This window comes from Ptychodera flava, chromosome 6 (genome assembly GCF_041260155.1).
Source record: "Ptychodera flava strain L36383 chromosome 6, AS_Pfla_20210202, whole genome shotgun sequence".
Lineage (NCBI taxonomy): Eukaryota > Metazoa > Hemichordata > Enteropneusta > Ptychoderidae > Ptychodera > Ptychodera flava.
The window spans coordinates 6,435,330-6,458,601 of NC_091933.1; the positions used below are offsets into that span (position 1 = coordinate 6,435,330).

General features: G+C 37.8%; 1 protein-coding gene across 2 annotated transcripts in view; it reads right to left on the minus strand.

Moving 5' to 3' along the window:
- The window catches only part of LOC139134730 (malignant fibrous histiocytoma-amplified sequence 1 homolog), a 247,979-nt gene continuing 224,707 nt past the window's right edge, over nucleotides 1-23,272 (minus strand). Inside the window, exons 8-11 of one of the 2 annotated variants that reach the window (XR_011552856.1) lie at nucleotides 16,759-16,903; nucleotides 10,712-11,976; nucleotides 10,384-10,428; nucleotides 1-6,864 (exon numbers count right to left, since the gene is read on the minus strand). Coding sequence is in view for 1 of the 2 variants with exons in the window: in XM_070701716.1 (XP_070557817.1) it covers nucleotides 6,590-6,864; nucleotides 10,384-10,428 (320 nt within the window). In the remaining variant the exon portion in view is untranslated. The remainder of the gene's footprint in view (nucleotides 6,865-10,383; nucleotides 10,429-10,711; nucleotides 11,977-16,758; nucleotides 16,904-23,272) is intronic. The other variant, XM_070701716.1, reaches the window with a different exon arrangement.

The following is a 23,272-nucleotide window of genomic DNA, read 5'->3' on the forward strand; positions in this document are numbered from 1 at the left end:
GTATGGCTGGTTACTACAGAAAATTCTGTCCAAATTTCTCCACAATTACTGAGCCTTTGACTAACTTACTTAAAAAGAAAGTAAAGTTTGTGTGGTCCGAGCAATGCCAACGGGCATTTGATACACTTAAAGCCATACTGCAAAGTGCCCCAGTGTTGTCTGCACCAGATTTCACTTTGCCATTCAAATTAGCTGTAGATGCTAGTGATACGGCTGCTGTGCTGTTTTATTGCAAGAGGATAGTCATGGTGTGGATCATCCTGTTTGCTATTTTCACGCAAATTTAACAAATCCCAGAGAAACTACTCTACAATTGAAAAAGAGTGTTTATCTTTGATATTAGCTTTACAGCATTTTGAAGTTTATGTTACTTCTTCAAATCAGCCAATAGTGGTTTATATTGATCACAACCCTCTTGTTTTTCTGCAGAAATTTAAAGGCAAAAATCAGAGATTGCTAAGATGGAGTTTAATGTTACAGGAGTTTAATCTTGATATTAGACATATCAAAGGCAGAGACAATTTAATTGCAGACTGTCTCTCTCGTATTTAGAGTTTATTGTTGTTCACTTTCAAGAAATTTTACTTTAGAGTAAAACAAAATTTGAGTACTTAAATCCTTTTCAAGATTACATTTGTAAAAGAAAGATTTTTCTTTGAAAAATTTTCTTTTTTTGAAGAGGGGGTGTGTTATGTAGGTCATTTCCCCCACACTCATCATGACCTGAGTTCAATTAGTCTAGAACATTCTCAAGGTCACTGCCCTTGATGACCTAACAACCTTGAATTCAATTAGTCATGTTCGGAATGTTCTGGAAAGTTGATTAGTTGTGTAAGAGAGTTAATTTTAGAACAGTAATTAGCATGTCAATAAAAGTTCTAGATTGTTCTTATATGGTTATGTAAACACATGAGTATAAATACTGGGACAGCAGGCTTGCACTCAGACTTTTGGATCGTGTCTCTTGTGTGTTACTAAACTCCAGCAGTAGTCATTCTCAAGACTTTCCAAGACCTTCACTGCCAACGCTGGATTTATACTTTGGACTTTGTGCAACTACAAGCCTGCAAGCCGAAGGACTGTTCATTCATCCGACTGACTGTTACAACTCTGAGACTGGAGCTTTGCCGTCCCAGCTGACATAAGTAGTCTGTACACTTTAAAGCTTGTATTCTATCCCTAACTTAGCAATTAGTTTTATTTTCGTAATAAATTTTGTTTAAACGTTAACTGCTGAATTCACCCTTTTGTTCGTTTTCTCTGCACGTAACAAATGTATGGTAGTATATTGGAAGACGACCACATTCTCCCATAACAGCTTCATTTTTTGTTTGACGTGGTACACCCAGAAACTGGCGACACCACTTTCTCTGGATTTTTTCTAAAACATCATAATACTGGAAGCCCCATATCTCAGATCCATAACTTAAAATTGGTAAAATCATTGAATCGAATAATTTAAAATGAGAGTGAAAAGGTAAGTATACTAGCTTTCGTCGGGTAATTGACAACATATTGAGGGCTTTACTGGCTTGACTTGCTAGTGTTTGTACAGCTTTCGACCAGATATTTCTGGAAGTAAGATAAAAGCAAGCCAAGGTACTTGTAATATGAGACGACATTGACTGGAGTGCCACCAAACTGCCAATTTTCAAAACTTGCTCGATGACCACCTTTGCGGAAAATCATTACCTTTGTTTTCTCCAGATTCACTTTCATTTGCCACTTCGAGCAGAAATTGTAAAGAATGTCAATAAGATTTTGTAAATTTCTGACTGAATCCGCAAAGATGACAATGTCGTCTGCATAGAGCAAAGCAAAAAGGTCACATAAATCTTGCGTCAATTGAATATCCATGTGACCTGATTCCATAAACATAGAATTCAATTCTTCAATGAAAAGACTGAATAGAATTGGGCTAAGAATGCAGCCTTGTTTCACACCAGCCGAGCAGTCAAAATACTCTGATGTTACATTACCTCATCTTTAACATGACTTAATGTTGCTATACATAGATTGTAAAATAAAATACATTTTCCCTTTAACTCCAATTGACATGAGTTTGTACAGTAAAAGAGAATGATTAACTCTGTCAAAAGCTTTAGAAAATCAACAAAAAGACAGTAAAGTTTCCCACGTCTGATACTCAGGTATTTTTGGATAATAGCATGTAAAACAAAAATATTATCTACGGTACTGTGATTCTTTCGGAAACCGGCTTGACAATCAGAAATTATGTTTGCTTTATCTGACCACTTGGTTAGTCTACTGTTTAAAATGGAGGTAAAAATTTTCCCCAGAACATTGAGGAGAGATATACCCCTATAATTATTGACATCAGTTTTTACACCTTTCTTAAATAATGGGATGACAATTGCAACAGTCCACTCAGAAGGAAAGTTTCCCGAATTGAAAATAAAGTTGAAAATTTCTACTAAAACAGGTAAAATAACGTCAGCTGCATATTTGTAAAACTGAACATGTAGTCCATCTGGACCAGGAGCTTTACCTGATTTCATTTTCTTTAAGCAAATCAAAATTTCATTCTCAGATATTGGGCTATTCAGAATATCATTGACGTCATCATATACGTCATCGTCTACTTCCCTCAGATCTGAATACAAGTTTATCTCTTCTTCGACAGACTGCAAAAACTCTACATCCCTTGAGTGACATCATGACATTCTTGATACAATGAACTGAAATAATAATACCACTCATGAATACTAATATCACTGGATGTATATCCTCTCTTACTTCTTAAAATAGATTTCAAAATTGACCAAAATTCAGATGAATTCCCTGTTGCAGCAACTCGAAATTGGTTTCTAACTCTGTTTGATAAGGCCAAAGTAATTAAATTCTTTGTTTTGCGTCCACTCTAAATGGGAAAAGGTACGCGTCTAAGCGGCTGAAAAACACACACAAGAAAATTAACACAATGTAATTTGATTGCAGCAAATAAAAAATTGTAACAAAATTTTAGTTCAGAAAAGCTAAGCGGTTATGTCCTAAAATTTCCTATTCAAATACACTGTGTGTGTTTTTCATGAAAACCTTAAAAACCTAAGCGGTGGGGACGCAAAACAAAGAATTTAATTACTTTGGCCTAATCCTGTTTGCTGAATTTGCAAGTTTGTTTGAATTTATTTCTAGCATTTTTATAATCAGCCAATGCAATCGCTGACCCAGTCTGTCTGAACATTTTTAATTTGTCATACACCAATCGTTTTGCTTTCTGACAGGGAATTCCAAACCAAGATGGCTGTCTAATAAGTTTCGGATTTCGTGGTTTTTGCTGGCGACCATCAGCACCTGCCATCTGGAGCGCTTCATTAATTTTCAAAATAGCACTATTTGTATTTGGTAAACTGTTTCTTGATTCCTCAAGAAGATTCTGTACATGAATAGAAGTGATTTTTTCTTTGAAAGATTTACTGCATTGCTCTGACATGTGATAACGAATAGAGTGTGAACGGTCATTGACACAGGTTTTGCTCTTTTGAGTGTGAGCTTTTGCAGAATGAATATAACAGCTGACAGGAAAATGGTCCGATTCTATCCTGGAGAGAATATCGAACCGGTTTACATAATTGAAAAGCTCTGGTGACATCATTATATAATCAACCACACTGCAACCTTGTGAGGTTACGCATGTCACATTACCAACCTTGTCATTGGCAAGTCGACCATTAACAATATGTAAATTAAAATTCTTACAGATGTTAAGTAAGCATTTGCCAGCCTCATTCAAAATCAAATCTTTTGAATTTCTCGGAATGTGAAAACTGGATGGGTTATACATAGAATCTTCAAAAGGAAGGTGGTCAATAGTGTCATCCAAAATGAAGTCAGCCTCCGTACCCGTCCTGGCATTGAAATCACCTCCCACTATAACATAACTATCTGAATGTACAGTATATAAATGCAGCAACTGATTTTCAAAATTGTCAAGTCTATCTAAAATACATTCTGGACGGAAATAGCAGCACCCAAACAACACATCTTTATCGAAATGAAATAATTTTTTATCTAAATTAACAAAATACAATTTTCCAGATTGCAAGCTACTTTTTTGACATTTCGGGCGATACTTTTCTTGATATAAGAGCTGTACCGCCACTTGGTCTCCCTTTAGAACTACAACGAGAAGCTGGATATGTGCAGATACAAGTCATTGTATTCAAAAAGCGAGTATTCCTGAAATCATCTTTTTAAACATTTCACCCATACGATATAAAATGACTGAATACAAAAGCTGTATATAACTAACTATAATCTACTAGAAAGTCTATCGATGTCACGAGTAAAGTAACCGTTTTGCATCTCTATTTATAATATATTCTACTGATGTTTTTTAATTGGGAATATGTTTATTAAATATTAATATTTGCTAGTGTACTTCCTGAATACGATCTTAAATTAGGTTATTCAATTTACATGAAGTCTATCTATTGCAGAAAATATGTGGAAGACATGTTTTGCGAACCATTGATGCAAATGACTTTTGCAAACTTTAAGAGACTTGTCGCGTATGATTACTGTCACACGGCACATCTTTTACGTAACTACAGATGAACACAAACTAAACTTTCCTTCTCTGCTACAAAGGGAACGTAAAACTACTCACCGTTAATTGATTCTTAGTTATTTGGAAAGAGCACTATTGAACAATATGATCCAAAAGTTTGTGGCTGTTAACTGGGATGGAAACTCGAACTTCAACTAACTGAGTTCGTGCGGTTCATACATAATTGTAAAGCATTAACATGTAAGTTTGATATGATATTCTTAACACTACATGTGAAAAAGAACCAAATTTGAAACACACCAAGAGAATAATATTCCGTACACATATTTCTCTTCCCCGATATTACGATGTTTATCGGATCAAATATTAGAAAAAACAAGACATTTCAAACTGTGCATTTCCAATCGAAATAGTTCATGCTTGACCAATAATTAAGTACGCCAATAATAGTTCATCAGGTATAATTTGTGCTCTTAATCATATTCAGAAAATTCTTGAAAACAAGGTTCACATGATTTGTTAAAGTTAAGCAAATACATTTAAAAAAAACACGAAACTTAATGTGGGAAACCTAAGTAATTTCGTTTGTTTTTTATTTTTTTAAGTTTTATTTTTTAATCAATTTGAGCACCTTTATTTCGTCAACGACTTACTCTCTTTCTCATTGACCACTTTTAATTTGCTGCTGAGAGTCAAAATACTTTCAGTATAATCACGTTGTAACAAAAATTGAGTTAAAATTTTAATTACTTTGCTCAAGGTCTATTCGTCCTGAATAAATAGGAGAAACACGGTACTGATGTCAATTATTTTGACAAACAGCCTGCCTGTGAATACATCTACAAATAGTTTTAGGAAGGTTCACTGAAAGATAGTTAGCAGATAAATGTCCTGTGATTGTCTTCTACGGTAGCGTACTTCACAAACCTGATAAGTAGTTTAATATTGAAAATTGGGTTATTCATTTAAATGTAGTGTACAATATAAGCAGTGCAATCGGGAGTATTAGTACCAACAGTTACAAATGGTTATTAAGTAGAACATACATGTGAATATTATAAAATATAATTCATGATAATGCATCTCATGGACAAATTCACTTTACCAATATCCATCACTTGTAAAAGGTAAATTACGCAAAAATATATGATTGATTATAAGCTTTAAATGAAATGCAATCTTCCCTGCAAAATCTGTGACATCTATGACGCAATGTACTGCTTATTGCGTCATGCTATGGATAACATTCTCTTTCAACTAATCAATGTTCAAATTCAGCAAATTTACAAGCACTCTTTACTGTACTGCTTTGATAAACAGTATCCCTTCTATGAACGTCATACTTTCTGACAGATGAAGTTGAAATGAATAGACGTTCATCAAGAGGGATTGTTAAAACATCTTCAATATACATCTGACTATTTAGTGTCGATCTTGCTCCACAGTGTACCAGCAGTCACAAAAATAATACCAACATTTCTACAAAGGATCTCTAGCATTATAATAGTAACTTTTACAGTGTACATAGATAGAGAGCAACTCGATACATAGACTATTCAGGACTATTAAGGATTCCTATCACAAATTAAGTACTTATATAGTTTGAATAAGTGTTCTATCTTCTCACTGTCAATTGTCTTTGAATTACCCACTTCAAACATAACGCCGACTTAAAGCAAAGTCGGATAAAAGAAAGAATCCACAAAATTGACTAATCCGGAACACAAAGAAAGCTTCAAAATTATCTATTAAGCTTTCCTATATTTTAAATTGTCTGTCCTTAGGGTTTTTTCTTTGAATAAAACACACAACGTTACATTGCATTTAAAGTCACTTTAGGACATTAGATAATACACACTGTACTTGATTCGCCTACCTTGAAATAATCAACACTCTTGCCTAATGTGATAATTTTCTATATTTACTGATGTTTACATAAGTGTCCCTGGTCACACTAGTGACTATACTCTAATATCCAGGTAATTACTTTTACAGCATATTTACTCGATAAAGGCAGTTATAAAAGTGGTATTTGTCTCTCAAAACAAACTATTATACTTAATAATGTCCCTCCCTCTGTAGATATTCATCGATGCGGAGCACCAGTACTGCTTTTCGCATTCGACGGAATACCTTCTTGAGAAGTTCTAGGTCATTTTCTGATACGTAGCCCTTCTGTCGTAGATCGTTAAAGATAGCAAAAGGGGTCTTTAGTTTCTCTGCATCACGCGGACTGATTTGTGTGGGTGTTAAGAGGTTGATCATGTGACGTGCGTCTTCGTCTGTCAGATTTTTTTCAAGGGTGTAAAAGAGATCCGACAGAGGGTCTATACCTGTTGAGTAATACAGGCAAATTATTGATATTATATACTCGGGTTATAATATTCAATAAACATTTTCTGCATCTATAACAAGGAGGACCTTTTTCACATGACATGATAGGTGTCTGAATACAGTCTCTTCTAAGAAATCGCACAGGTCACTGTTGTAAATAACGATGTGTAATTAATTAGTCAACGTATTGATTAACAAGTCATCGTTGATGACACAGTCCCCACTTGTTAATGGGTGCTTTGATTACAGGTCCTCATAGAGGATAGAGTCCTCTTCATTAGGTCTGTGATAAAAATACTTTTGAATAAATTCGCCTGATACATGTCTGGGCTGTAGTTCCGGACATGAAAAAATCGTAATAAAATGGCCACATGGCGGCCTTATTGGATCGTATCACAGAACAAATCTATGTGCATATGTATGACAGACATCTAGCTCTATGGGTTTGCTAAGAATTCGATATATGCATAATTAATGAGGTACAGTATGAAGCATCATAAGGTCTCTCATCATACCATATATGAAGGGTGTACAACTTGTGGTTACTGAGTTATGGACAAATATGTATATTTGAGGTCATCGAGGTCACGTGACATTTTGTCAAAATAATTGTATTGCTAAGTTATCCCTATATACCAAAAATCAGACCTCTAGCTCTATTGACTCGCTCAAAATTAGATATGCACATAATTAATGAGGTACAATATGTGGCGTCATAGTGTGTCCCATCATACCATATATGAAGGGTGTAACACTTGTGGTTTCTGAGTTATGGACAAATATGTATATTTGAGGTCAAAGGTCACCAAGGTCACATGACATTTTGTCAAAAAAATTGTATTGCTAAGTTATCCCTATATACCAAAAATCAGACCTCTAGCTCTATTGACTCGCTCAAAATTAGATATGCACATAATTAATGAGGTACAATATGTGGCGTCATAGTGTGTCCCATCATACCATACATGAAGGATGTAGCACTTGTGTTTACTGAGTTATGGACAAATATGTATATTTGAGGTCAAAGGTCACCGAGGTCACATGACATTTTGTCAAAAAAATTGTAGTGCTAAGTTATCCCTATATACCAAAAATCAGACCTCTAGCTCTCTTGGCTCGCTCAAAATTAGATATGCGCATAATTAATGATGTACAATATGTGGCATCATAAAGTGTCCCATCATACCATACATGAAGGTTGTAGCACTTGTGGTTTCTGAGTTATGGACAAATATATATATATTTGAGGTCAAAAGTCACTGAGGTCACGTGACATTTTGTCAAAAAAACTGTATTGCTAAGTTATCCCTATATACCAAAAATCAGACCTCTAGCTCTATTGGCTTGCTCAAAATTAGATATGCACATAATTAATGAGGTACAATATGTGGCGTCATAAGCTGTGCCATCATACCATACATGAAGGGTAGTAGCACTTGTGGTTACTGAGTTATGGACAAATATGTATATTTGAGGTCAAAGGTCACCGAGGTCACGTGACATTTTGGAAAAAAAAATAGTATTGCTTAGTTATCCCTATATAATATGAAGGGTGTAGCATTGTGGTTACTGAGTTATGGACATATATATATATTTGAGGGAAAGGTCACCAAGGTCACACGACATTTTGTCAAAATATCTGAGATATCTGCGTGAACGGATGGACTCACGGATGGACTCATGGACGGACATGACCCAATCTATAAGCCCCCTGGACTTCATCCCTGGGGACTAAAAACTGTGTCACTGCATCCTTTTTGCAATATGAATAAGATGAGAAACTAAATTTTTATTTTTCTTGGCCTTATACATGGGAGTCTATGGACTGCCTTATACATGGGAGTCTATGGAGACTGCCTTATACATGGGAGTCTATGGAGGTGAAAACTAAAAAGTCCTCTAACACGGCCAAATTTGATCGCATTGTGAAACAAATCGACGTGCATCTGTATGGGGTAGGGTACTATCCTTGTGCAAAGTTTGAAAGAAATTGACCTGGGCATGTCTGAGATATCTGCGTGAACGGATGGACAGACGGACGCACGCACGCACGCACGCACGGACGGACGGACGCACACACGCACGGACATGACCAAATCTATAAGTCCCCCCGGACGGTGTCCGTGGGGACTAACTAACTGTATTCAAAATATTCTGGAATTATATTATAATTTCGCTACGCACATAAATATGGAAATGTTTGTGCCAATAGGCCTCGTTCCTGAACTATACGATATTCCGATTCCTTCCTATAAATATACAAAAGTCACACGGGAAGAACGCTTTTCATGTAATATGTCGTTATTCATCCAAAATTGTCTCCTGCCTAAAAAAAAATCTCTCAGCTTTGATTGCACCCGATCGTTGTTCGAAGCAGAGAAAGACGGTCATTTTAATTGTTTACACTGAGAGTTGTCATGTCTAGTCTATGGCTGTCGAGCGCTTGACGTCGCTTTCACGCCACGCGCTCACTGTATGGTTTCAGGAAAACCGTGCTGCAGTACGGCCCTTAATATTTTCTGTAATTTACACAAAGACAGGCTAGGAATTAGATGGAACTGCTACAGAAATAGTGACTACAACTTTGGTTCTCAATATACTATTATTGTATTTATCTACCAAAATTTCTGATAACTGTTCGTAAATATTATGTAGGCAACATCGCATTGTAGTTGGAGAGCGGCAGCCAGTATGTTTCTTTGTTAACTTTACTTAGTTCGGGGAACACCCAGTGACTGATGACATTTGTCGTGAAGATCTTGACACGTCGTAAACGAAACCAGGATGGAGCGGTATTGGTATTGGTATATGACAATGCTATTAAATGACTAGTTTTGTAGAAGAGTAATTATTGAAGAGTAACTATTGAAGTGTGTTCTACAGATCGACTAGAGCTTAGCGTGGCCATTGTTATTTGAAATGTCAAGCTTCAACATAAGAGAGCTGCAAATATTACTATCCTTCCTTTATCAACTCATGTAAGATCACACTCATGAAATGTTTCAATACTGATACCATGCTTCCGTAGAAGAGGAGGAAGAGACATGTATCATTGGTTGTATTACTAAGATTTTATGGAAACTTCATGGTTGACTTTACAACAGTAATCTATGGATTTAGTAAAAAGATACGCTTCATAAAATTATGCGATAATCCGCAATTGCATTTCCGAAATAATGACAAACGACTTCAGCTGAAAGAGTATATAACTTTTTGCTCTTACAAATGAAAATTGAATGGAAAAGTCTTCCAACTACTTGCTAGCCTAACAAAGCGCGAATATTACTTGGTGCATGCTCTATCTTTCATGCCTAAATATGAACATTCACTATTGTGAGAGAGATATTAAGAAAAGTAATATCTTACAATGCTTGAAACACAAGGTTGACTCAAACAATTGCGAGTGTCTATCTATGTTGCTACTTATGTTTAGGCCGCCGACATGATGAATGAAAAACGGATCTCCTGATATCAAATGAATTTATGTTTATTGTAAATCGAATTATACAAAGGCATACCTTCTCGTCCCCTTCCTTTATCAGACTTGTCAGTTCTGGCTGCTTCTGCAAAGAATATTGGAGAAGCGTGCCGTGATGCTTGGCTGTATTTGAAATCACACGATCGTATATATCCGAGAACGTTACTCAATCACAATTGTTTTCAATATTCGCCTGATCTACTATTTTGATATGACTGAATTTTTCCCGATAACTTGGAAAGCTGGCCATTGCATTTATTTCAAGTGATTGTGTTCTATATACTCTGACTTGCGTTATCCACCATAGAATCGTTATATTTGTGAGTGAAGAGGATATGATGTACATAAGGAAATGAAACGACGCTTACCTGTCACAGACCAAATATCCAAATCAGGACCATGTGATGGAAGAGCACTTTTTGGACATAACATTGTCGTTGCCATCTCTGAGATTGGAGTACATCGGTCGTCTACGTCTTCTGCACCAGGTAGTAGTTCTCCAACTGCGTGACTTCGACACTTGCACTTCACGGAAGCTTGGTATTTCAAGCCAGGCGTGTATGTGCCGATAATGTTATTTAACTCATTTTCAACCACTAGTCTTATGTCTCTTAAATCCTCTGGCTGTAGTTGTATTGAGTGTTTTCCACGAGATGGAATCAGTACCTTCAACTGGATATCAGAACCTTCTTTGCAAATGGTTAGGTGAAACTGATGGCGCTCGATGAAAATGCGTACCTTGACTTTCCTCATAACGACAGCATTGCCTTGTGTGGACCAACGCCTCAAGCATCGAATAACTAAACGGTAAAATAGACCTTCAGGCAGGAAATTACCCTGGAAATGGTAATAAAGCTGATAACATGATGAGTGTTCCGCCGGGAAAATGACACTATCTTTACCTTCTGCATCTTTTTGCAGCAGGCTCGGTAGGTAATACATGAACTTTGCTCTAGGATTTACTGGCGCTTTGCACATTATGTCATACAATTCCATTATTTCAAGGAGTATCACCTTGTCTTCTTCTCTGTTATGAGATTTTAGGAGATAATCAACCAATTCTTCATGTAACCTTCCTTCATCATGAAACTCCTCTAAAAGGTTAGTATTTTTGAAGGATACCTAATTCTTTCCTTGATTGAAATGTCTTTGTTAATGAGAATCTTGAACAGGTCGACTAGCCAACTTACATCCAGTATTACCGTGTTTTTCAGCTCAGGAATTGATTCGAAGAATAGTATTTCTCCAACACTATGAAAGAATGCAAGGGCTGCCTTATTTCAGCTTCTTCCATTTTCAATTGTCGTCCAAGCGTCTTCACTTCATCTAGTGTCATTTTCTGTATTTGTTGTTGCCTCAACAACAGCTCAAGACGTATCCACTTCGCAGGTACTTCACCTTGAAAGAAATATTCCATCGCTAGCTGCTGTATCGTCTGTCGAAGAGTTTCTACTTCAGGATCTGCGACGCTGCCATCTCCTCTTTTTCTGGACTTGTTATCGATTGCAAATTTCTTGACAATATGGGCATTGACTGCTCGGGGAGAATGCTTTCTCAAGTGTCTCTCAATCTCCAGAAGTCGTTCATTAGCTTCGTCATCGACATCCAACTTTGGAGCATCTTTACTGATTGCCTTGCCATAAGTAGAAGAAGTGGCATTTAAACATTTGATAGTATTTGACATACAAGTACTGAACGAATGTTCAGTCTGTTGTTGGTACAAAATATCAAAATAATCGCAATCATACCACGATCCATAATCCGATATCACTAGATCAAAATTCATAATACACTACTAATAAACATAGACACAAAACAGCAAAGAACAGACAGTGAAGCACTGGTACACACAACATAGTCAAAGTCATGAAAGAAAGAGATAGTGACCTCTGGGTGTTTCGAAAGTAGTAAGCACATCATGGCCCACATGTGGCACCCGCCATATATCAATCTGTAAGTCAAATAGGTAGGGGTCACAAACTAAGGTCCGATGTCACTGACGCCGTCAGCAATCACTTATCGAAGAAAGATGCTGTATTTATCTACTAGCTTGTGATACCTGCCAGAAGAGCATTTGAGTGTTGAGACAAGTCTTTCTCTTGTGTAACCTTGATTTAAAAGTTTGCTAGAGAGATAGTTATGTCTCTGTACAAATCACCATATGAACTGCATGCTCTTGCATATCGAATAAGCTGGGAAATGTATACTCCATAAGCTGGTGGGAGTGGAATATTACTGATGAGGTGTGGGAAATTGATGATACTTAAGTTGATATCATCTCTCTTGTCCTTTAGGCTAGTAGAAAGGTGAGATATGAAGTAGAAGAGACCGTTTCTGTAAATTCTTTAATCTCCAATTCTGAAGGAAAAATCATAGCGAAATAGTCACTGAATTTGGTGTCATTCATTGAAATAACATCGTCTATGTTTCTAAATGTTAGGTTGAAAGTTTTAGCGACAGAGACCTTTTTCTGTTTGATTAAGTTCTGGAGGAATTCTGCCTTGTATGAGTACAGAAATATGTCTGCAAGAAAGGGAGCACAGTTAGTACCATAGGAATTCCTATACACTGTTGGAAAATGTATCCTCTAAATTCAACAAATATGTTGTCGATGAGGAAATCAAACATACTGATAATGTCTTTCTCTGTATATAACCTTTAGCATTAGTAGTATTTTTAACAAAATATGTAGGATTATAACCTAATAATACATACTTCCAACGGCGTTAACTGTTTTTGTAGAAAAATGCTTGATTGATGATGGTTTTTCAAGCTTTCATTAATTTATCATGTGGTATTGTGGTATACGATGTGGAAAAATCAAAAGTTTTAACAGATGTTATTTTTGAAATAGCTGTTGATTTCAAGTTATGCTCTTGTATAGCACTATAACTCAACCCAATGTTTTTTTAACTCAGCATTTGCATATTACCCTTAAAAATCTTAGCATATTACCCTTACAATCTTCAGTGAAGCAAAATGAGAGTGGTCGTAATGATCGTGTAACCCAGGTTCTAACACGGGTGATAACACGGTCATTGTGAAAGTATTTATTAAGGAATAACGTGCTAATAGAAGGTAGGAGTTGGGAATTTTGAACTGCTATAACTATATCAATGCGCTGAAGACAAGTTGTCGATCATTTTTACGTGTCGGTCGCCACCGAGGATTCGCTTCTGCACTCTAATGTCAAATGCATGACAGTCGCCAAGTCTATACGCATCTGACGCGGCTGACACTCGAAGATCGAAGGCACACCACCACTCAACCCAAGTTTGCACTACTTATGCAGTAACACTACGCAGCCAGCGCAATTTGTTTCTGAAAAGTGATTGTGCATTCATTTTAACCCCTTGACTACCTATGGCGCCGGATATATCCGGCGCCATATTGAATTACCATATACCTTGAGTGCCGGAAATATCCGGCACAGTTAAATAGGCGTATTTGCTTCGTTTTTGTCGCTAAAAATCCCGTAATTTTGGCGTCGGCACTCAGCGTGACTAAGATTGATGTATTCCGATCTGGCCTGAATGTGATTGCGCCCCCGTACGTCCGAGTATGGCCAAATCCGGAAGCAAATGTCGTGACCCATGACCTCGACCCTGAAAGATCAGGCTGATCACAGACGCGTCGCACTGATTGTTTACAGTTTTCAGAAGTACGGACGATCACGTAGATGTTTATGTTTTTTTTTTAATGAAATGAAATATTTATTTATTGGAAACAAATGATTTATATGTAAATATGTTCTATTAACAGCAATATTCGTGAATGAAATAAGAGGAAATACAATGTTTTACTATAAGCCAATGAAATTTTATCGCAGCCATATTATCAATATGACTGGTCACATGACCAGTCATGTGTTTTGGTCATGTGATATGTTGTTCCCTAAATGTATTTTTAAATATTCTGAATTATTTTTTGATAAATCATAACCATTTTAGATGCATGTTTTGCAAGGAAGACATAAAGCAGGTGTTTACAAATATAAAATTCGTTGATCTTCAAATACAGAATCATGTCAGATGCTGATGTTTGTGATTCATTTATTCTGCCTTTTGTGAGAAAAATCTTAAATAGTTACATCTATAAATAAAGTAAAGGGTAGTTATTATTACATATATGTAAAGACAATTCCATGAAAATTACAACTGCATTCAAATTTGCGTCATTTTATGGATTCAAAACACGTCCTGATGCTTCAAATATTCATATTCTTTGCCAACTCTGGTCACATGTGTCATGTGATCAGTCACGTGACCTGGAAATACAAAATGTATGTATGAAAAAGTGGGAAATTTCATGCTGATTCAGAAAATATATGGTTTATTGGTACTTAATTTTTACTCTAAGCAGTGTTCACACAATGATCACACCCAAGATTTTATCAATATTTACATAAGCGGCCTGGTATATAGGAATACATTGGCCTTGGTAGTCAAGGGGTTAAGTATACAGACGTTACACATCATCGGTGCGGATTATTTTACCAACGTTTCTGAAATATTGATGTCACGATGACGCTCAAGGTTGCGTATGGAATCAGTGACCCCATTGTAGACGACAGTCGTTACGACGTACTCTCTTGTACGTCAATGGTTTGGGCGGTTGGCGGCTGGTTCTACGAATACGAAAACAACCTCGGCATTTGCGACAAAACTAAAACACAAGGACCAAACATTGGTCGTATGGATGCGCTTTGCTGATAATTGTGACCGATTCTGCGAACTTTTCACGCAAGAATTTAACTCGCTTGATTAAAGGTTGCCGTGGCTGTTTAAGAATTGGCTTGCACATCAAGGATTGACGCCACATAAAAAAATTGACATAAAACTGCAAGAGTGAAATGCATGTTTTTTTTTTGTGGGGAGACAAAACAATCTCATTTATCGCAAATTCCAGCTCAGGTTTTAGATTATCCAGAACCTTATCAAGCAGAAAAAGGTCTCTGTAGCTCGTACTTTCAACCTTACATTTAGATACATAGACGATGTTATTTCATTGAATAACTCTGAATTCAGTAAGTATCTCGCTATGATTTATCCTCTAGAATTGGAGATTAAAGAAACTACAGAAACGCCCTCTTCTGCTTCATATCTGGACATTTTACTTGAATTTGACTCTAATGGTCACCTTTCTACTAGGCTATATGACAAAAGAGATGATTTCAACTATAGTATAATCAATTTTCCACACCTCATCAGTAATATTCCACTCTCACCTGCTTATGGGGTATACATTTCCCAGCTTATTCGATATGCAAGAGCATGCAGTTCATATGGTGATTTTGTAGAGAGACATGGCCATCTCTCTTACAAACTGTTAAATCAAGGTCAAGCGGTTAAATCAAGCTCAAGGTTACACCAGAGCAAGACTTGTCTCTACTTTCAAACGCTTTTTTGGCAGGTATCGCAAGCTGGTAGATAAATACAATATCTCTCTTCGACAAATGATCACTGATGGCATCGGTGACATGGGGCCTTAGTTAGTGACCACTACCTATCTGACTTACAGATTGATATATGGTGGGTGCCACATGTGGGGCAGGATGCGCTTACTATTTTCGAAACACCTGACATCACTTCTTGGTCTTTTGGCCAGAGGTCAATATATCTTTCTTTCATGAATTTGACTTTGTTTGTGTACCGTCTATTTACTGTCTGTTCTGTGCTGTTTTGTGTCTATGTTTACAACTATTGTCTTACAAATTTTGACCTAGTGTTATTGGATTATGGATTGGTATGATTGCGATTATTTTAATATTACGAATTTTTTTGAAAGTCTAGACTCTTTAACTATAGAGGCGGATGTGCGAAGACTTTTTCCTTTATGTATTTAATATATGTATAACTTCGTCGAAAACAAAAATAAATGTCACGTCAAAATTCATGCATGATGTCAAACTGTACTGGATCATGACAAGCAAGAGTAACAAGCAAGAATACGAAAACACTGCGGTAAGTCAGTAGTCTACGAAGAAAGGGACAGAATATAGAAATCAGTGCGAAATCAGTGTTGAATGAAAATAAATCATTATCAATGTCCTATGCAGGATATTTTGCTCTTGAACTTTGCAAGTGGTATGAAAATATATTAGAAGGACTCTGTAGTGTACATTACCAATCATCGTCGTGACAAAAGTGAAATTTTACCTGATTGCAAAACCCATGACATAATCCATCATCAGGTAAATTTCATTTGGTCGAAGGCTGATTTGAAAATATATAATGTTCATTGTATCTTAAAAACCCACTGAGAGTTAAAGCAATACCTGTACGAGGAACGTTTTAGTATTATTCATCGATGAAAAGTACTGCCTCAAGTCATAAATAGTGACAACAGTATCTGAAGAATTGGTGGAAACTTCTAAAAAAAGAGTTTAGTTAAACTTTAGAATAAGCGATCTTACCTGTTGTAGCAAGTCTTTCTTTGTTCCTAAAATGATGACGGGTGGCGCTAACACTGTCTTAATATGCCTATCCGGTTGTTTCAAATGAACTTCTGATTCAGGCATGTGTGCGTATGTATCGAGTTGATCCAAAACGAAAGAAAATCTACAAAAGACAATGGGGTGCTGTGGCTGAGATGTCATCATGACAGTAGAAGGAAGACGTAGGAAGCAAGACTTTTTGAATTTGATGGTAGATATTCTGATTGTAATATAATACATAACTCGAAATAAAGATGGAACAATCTATTTTTATGAGAAGATCATTATTTCTTTAACATGTATATGAACTCAATCAAATTGTAAAAGTTCATAATGAATAGATGGTCATTTTAAGATTTTATTGTTACATGTTTTATCTATGCTCTTGGCCACATAACATGACAATGTCAGTTCTAACTTTGAACAACACATTTAGTAAACTCCAACAGTCAGCATGTGGTCGGCCATTGCAGCCCGATTGCAAGCATGAACAAATACAAATCAAAGATACAAATGATCAGGTCAGAGTTCATGAGTCCAATATTAGCTCCACTTTTAGCTTATATTGTTACATCTCTTTTCCTTTGAAAGAGACCTGAACAGAAAAGTATGTTCTTTAGGTTCTGAATTTAGAGTCCTGACAATCACATGATGGCATGCCAAACTGTAAACTTCAACTACAGTCTGTTTCTTGACATAGTCTTTCAGATGTTGAGGCATTCTGATAATTCTTCCAGATCGTGTTGTTTTCACTAGAGCTTCATCTGTGGGCTGGCTGGCTTTTTTGCTTAGTACTTTTTCACTGTTGTTGTCCAACATTTATGAAGATGGCTGCGAAGATGTGAATATGTCTTTCTGTTCACATGGTCCACTGATATCTACAGGCCTTTCTGCAGTGTAGGGATCAGAGGTACTAGGAAAATATGTCTCACTGGTTTTCCATAAATGTCTGCAATTACAGCGATACATTCTGCTGTCCTCCTTTGTCACTTGATACGATCGAATATGACCTGCTTGTTGACTTCTACTTTCTTCCAATCTTTCTGATTCTTTCTATCTGGTATTATCCTGACTACATCTCCTGTTTGTAGAGGTTGTCGATCTTTGGCTCCTCTATTATAGTAGTAGGCTTGCCTAGCTTTATTCTTCCTAATCTGTTTTGCTGCCTTCTTTACTGCAGTAATGGCTGGTGTGAGAAGTTTGTTTGTATTTGGCAGCAAAGTCTTTGTTCTTCTGCTCATAAATCTCCAAACAGGACTGGTATCCATACCTCTGGTTGGAGTATTTCTGAAATCCAGTATCGATAGGTAGGGATCTAATCTGGCCAACTTTGCCTTTCTCATGATGGTCTTGGCAGACTTTACTGCGTTTTGTGTCATGCTCAAAGTTCCACTCTGCTAAACATCTTGAATTCCTCTGCTGTTGTTTGTGGTCCGTTGTCTGAAATGTAAATATCGGGTATTCCATGATGTGCAGACTGGGCCTTGAGTTTTCCCCACAACTGTCTTTGCTGTGGTATCAGGCAGATAGTCAAACTCTCAGAAGTTTAAGAAATAGTCCACTGTTATCAGATAGTCTCTTCCATCGAATAACAGTACATCAAAACCAACGTTTGACCACGGTTGCACTGGAACTTCATAGGGTATAAGGTTTCTTTCTGTTGACTCACTCCTGCTGTACGACATACATCACATTCTTCTGTGTAGTTCAGCATTCATGCCAGACCAAAAAGACACTCTCTGGCTCTTCTTAGACATACTTCAATGCCTATGTGTGATGAATTAATGCGCTGGAGCATGTCACATCTCAATCTGATTAAAATCAGATGTTGAGTAAGGTTAACATCGTGCTGTTGTAACCTCAGCAACATTCTCTGCAAGCATTTGGAGTGCTGTGCTACATTTTTTTTCAGAATTATTTCCAAAGGTTTATGATTAGACTCCACTGTAACTGGTCTACCGTAAATGTACTGATGGAATATTTCCATTCCAGACAAACAAGCGACTTCTTCTCAATCTGGGCATAGCTGGTCTCTGTGTTTGTAAGGGCACGGCTCGCAAATGTTACTAGTTGGTCATTCTGAATCAATGCTGCACCTAATCCTGTCTCTGAGGCATCTGTTTGCAGGACTAGATCCTCTTTCTGGTCATAATATCTCAAACACAGGTTGTACAGTAACGAGTTCCTTTACCTCTTCAACTGAATTATCATGGATATCTAACCAACACCACTCACTGTCCCAAAGGTCAGTTTTCTCAGCGGCTCGCATACTTCACTTAGCTTGGGTAAGAGCTTGCTTAAAGGGGAAATTTACCAGAAATTTCTTAGATAATCAGGTCGTTATTTAGTGAAAAATAAACAAATAGCGTTGGTTTCATTCACTTTCACTCACGCGTATTAGCGCAGTGGCCACAAGCTGAACGCACGGAAACAGGAAGTGACGTATCAAACTTGCTGGTCACATCAGGTTCAAAGTGAGGTCACTTATAACCTAGCTCTCCTACGCCAAGTGGAATACGCGTAAGCGGTACGCAAACCTCAGCGCTCGACTGAAAATCATAATGGCGAAGATAATCGGTAATAACTTCAAACCTTAACGAGCAATCGATGATTCAAGACTGACATTGTCAGAAAGTTACAGCGACTCGAGTTAGGAAAGTGACTATTCTAGCTCCGATGACGAAGTTCAAATTACTCTCGGCGATCAATCATGCCTGTCATTGTCAACCCAATCGCTGTGAAATCATGCCGACACCAAAGTAATGCCAATGCTCTAAAGAGATCGACATTAATTCTAAAAGTGCAAGCATTTTTAATGTGTTACAGAACACCCTGATGTAGCCATGATTAGTCTAGAACCAGCGGTCCTGTCTACAGCGTTCCGTTTCTAGTGCCTGAGCGTACGCACAGTCCCATATGTACAAGCAAAGCACTTGGGGCTGAATATGCCCCGGGCAGTTTTCTTTTAGGCTTGTAGTTCAGTAGTTGGACTTGCAACTTTCGCTAAAAGCAGCCCTTCTCAAAGTGGTATTCGCAGAAAACTTTATTTCTGCTCGACTTAAACATCGACACCGAGTGCTTGGCCCCTATATTCTGTAGCCATTCTATACACTGTAAGTGGAAAAGCTTACAGTTGCACACGTCGACTGCTTCAATGACCAAGTTTACGACGTCACTTCCGGTATTTTAGTACACTGCTGTTTGTTAGCCAGTGAGTGAAAGTGAATAAAATCGACTCGAAAGCCTTTCAATGACCATATCAGTTTAATATTCCTAAATTAATTTTCAGGGTAAATTTCCCCTTTAAGCAGTTCACAAATCGAATAAATCTCTGGATTCCAGCAACATCTGTTGGCTTTGGCATCTCCACAACAGCTTTAACTTTTGCTGGATCTTGCTTGAGGCCTTCATCCGTAATGAGGTGTTTAACGAGAAGAACTTTGTTTAACCTCAGCTTGATTTTCTCTTTGTTCAGTTTCAAGTTTTGCTCTCGACATCTCTCCATGAGAGCTCTTAAATTCTTATCATGATATGCAGTGGCTTCTTCGACTGTGTCTCCTACACCAAAGAGAAGCATGTCATCTACTATGGACTTTGTACATGTCAGACTTTCAATGGCTTGGTCTTGTCTATGCTGAAAATCTTCAGGTGCCGTAGAAATACCAGAAGGCATGTGCAACCACAGGAACCTATGAAATGGTGTGTTGAAAGTTGTCAGATACGAGCTTTCTTCATCAAGCTCCACATGCCAAAATCCATTCTTGGCATCGAGAACGCTGAACACTTGCCTTTCCCAAATCTGGCAATATCTCATCTATGGTTTGTAATGGGTAGTCGCTTCTCTTTAGGGCTTTGTTCAGATCTCTTGGATCAATGCAGATCCTCATCTTTCCTGGCTTGAGAACTGTCACCAAACTTGATACCCATGGGGTTGGTTTGCTAACTAGGGCTATAATCTCCAATTCAGTCAATCTGTCAAGCTCATCTTTCAGCTGGTCTTTTATGGCAACTGGTACCTTTCTTGGCGGATGAACAACTGGTAAGACATCGAGGTCCACTTCTAAATGGTACTGCCCCTCAAGCAACCTGCGCCTTCAAACACATCAGGATACTCCTTGACAAGTTGTTCCGTAGTGATTGGCTTTGTGGTATCCTTTTTGACTACTGGCTGACTTGACTGAACTAGAAGTATCTGGTCATAATGGACCTTTGTTAATCCCATCTGCTGTATGGCTCTGCTGCCAAGCAATAGGGTGTTAGCATCGTCCTCCATAACTACAAACTCGGGTATGTACTTCTTTCCCTTCTTGGGGTTCACCATCTTCACTTTGGTCTGTCCCGGAGGCTTTAAAGGCTTTAAAGTTGTCTTGTTGTATATTGTGAAAAGTCGACTCGACTCTGTCAATTTGAAGTTGTGCAAATTACCAAGCTTGGTCACCGGTATAATGTTGCAAGTTGCACCTAAATCTAGCTGGAATTTTACTGGCTGCTTATCAATGAGCAGAGTTGCATAAGTCAACTTCAGAAAAGGGCTTACAGTCACACTGTTGACTTGTACCTCCTCTGGTGATAGTGTTTACTGACTGTCTATCTTTATAATATTCCTGGCTAATATGCTGTATAGTGTGACTTTTCTCTGGTTTTTCTCTGCATGCACTGCGATACAAAATGGTTTGCCTTTTTGCAGTTTTTACACTGCTTGCCATATGCTAGGCATTTCTCTTTATCTCTTCCGTGATGTTTTCCACAATACTCGCATGCCCTGCCTTACTCTGGCTTCTTACTGGTCTCTTGTGCATTTGCCCAGTTATGTTTCACTGCATGGACTTCTGTTGGAACCTCTATAGTCTTTATGCTTTCCTTCGACAATTTTGCTGCACGGCATATTTGTAGGCACTTCTTAGATTAAGGTCTGCTTCTCGCAACAGCCTTTCTCTCAATCTTGAGTCATTCATCCCACAAACAAGTCTATCTTTCATGAGGGACTCTCACAAACAACTTTCCCCATAGAGCCCTATGGCCGTATAACTTTTCGCCGAGGCTGCTGGGTAAATTTGGTGCTCATGCACACATGGCTTATGACCTGACTTGACTCCGCAATATCCAGCGAATTTCAAAATCACTTACGTAAACAATGGCTAGCGACGATAAAACATTTCGCTTTGTCCAATGGATAAAGGCAATAGAGAACAAACGGAAAGCCTCAAAAAAGACTGCTGCAGTCGAATAACTACTTCCCAGCAGAGGGTCATCGAATTGTGCAGTGTGAAACAGTTTTTAGAGGTAATTTAATGGTCGTATGTCGACGATTTGCCGTACGTACATACTGCCATGGGGCAGGGGGGTGTCGGAAAGGCCTTGACGGACGTGATCAACATTGTGGTGGCACTGGCACACCTTCATGAGTTCATTGGCATATATGTTGACATTTGCAGGCGAACGATAACCTCGGGGACAATTCTGTCCACCAGCAGAGTTACCAACCCAGGGTAGAAAATACGGCTTGTTTTCAATCGGGTTCGAACCAAGAAATTGAATCTCGCTGGTACTGATCTGATTAAGAAAGTACCTAAATGAAGATACACTGGCATCATAGTTTCAAGTTAGCATATCAACCGTTTCCAGAGAAATTACCCATTTGGAACCCTTGTTGTGGCACTCTTTCAGAGGAATGGTGAGATGGCCTTCAGGGAGGATATTGAAACTCTCCAAGGACACTGGATTTTTTTTCCAAACGCAATATGCACCATTGACGGTATGTTGCACGAAATATATCGTCCGGCAACGGAACCACAACACAACTTTTACAGCGGACATTTTCGATATCACGCGATGAGCACCCAATTAATTTGTGACAACAAGGGGAATATAATATATCTATAGTCTGGATTTTTGGGCCATTTGAATGACGACGGACAATATCAGTTGCTCCCAGGCATCGGCTCTGGACTGGAATTGCATATTCCGAATGATACATATTTATTAGCTGATCATGGATACATGAACAAGTATCCGCTTCTGACAAAGTTTCCAGCGAGTCAGCTGGTTGGCGAGAATCGAATGGATTGCATAATATTCAATCGTGAATTTAATCGGTGTCGCATTAACATGGAACACGTACAATCATATTTCAAGACCTATAAAGCCACAAAAGAACCGTACCGCCAACTTCGTTGGTTCTGGCCTGAAGTTGCCAATGTGTGAGCCTTTCTCGCCTCGCTTAATTAACTAAGTGCGAAGACTTCGACAGGGAAAATCCCGCAACATTGCACAGTAAGTGAGGCTACCCACAATGCTCCATGATCTGTACACACGGAGATCACTCACTGAACAGAAGCAAATTTCTTCTGTACACAGAACAACTTGGTCCATATTTCAAAATTCTGGCAACATAGTTCTGTTAATCATAATTTTCTGATTTCTCACTGTGAGTAATTAGAAGATCAACCCCTTTTCCGCGGAGGAGATAGTAAGTTTGTAATTTTGTCGACAT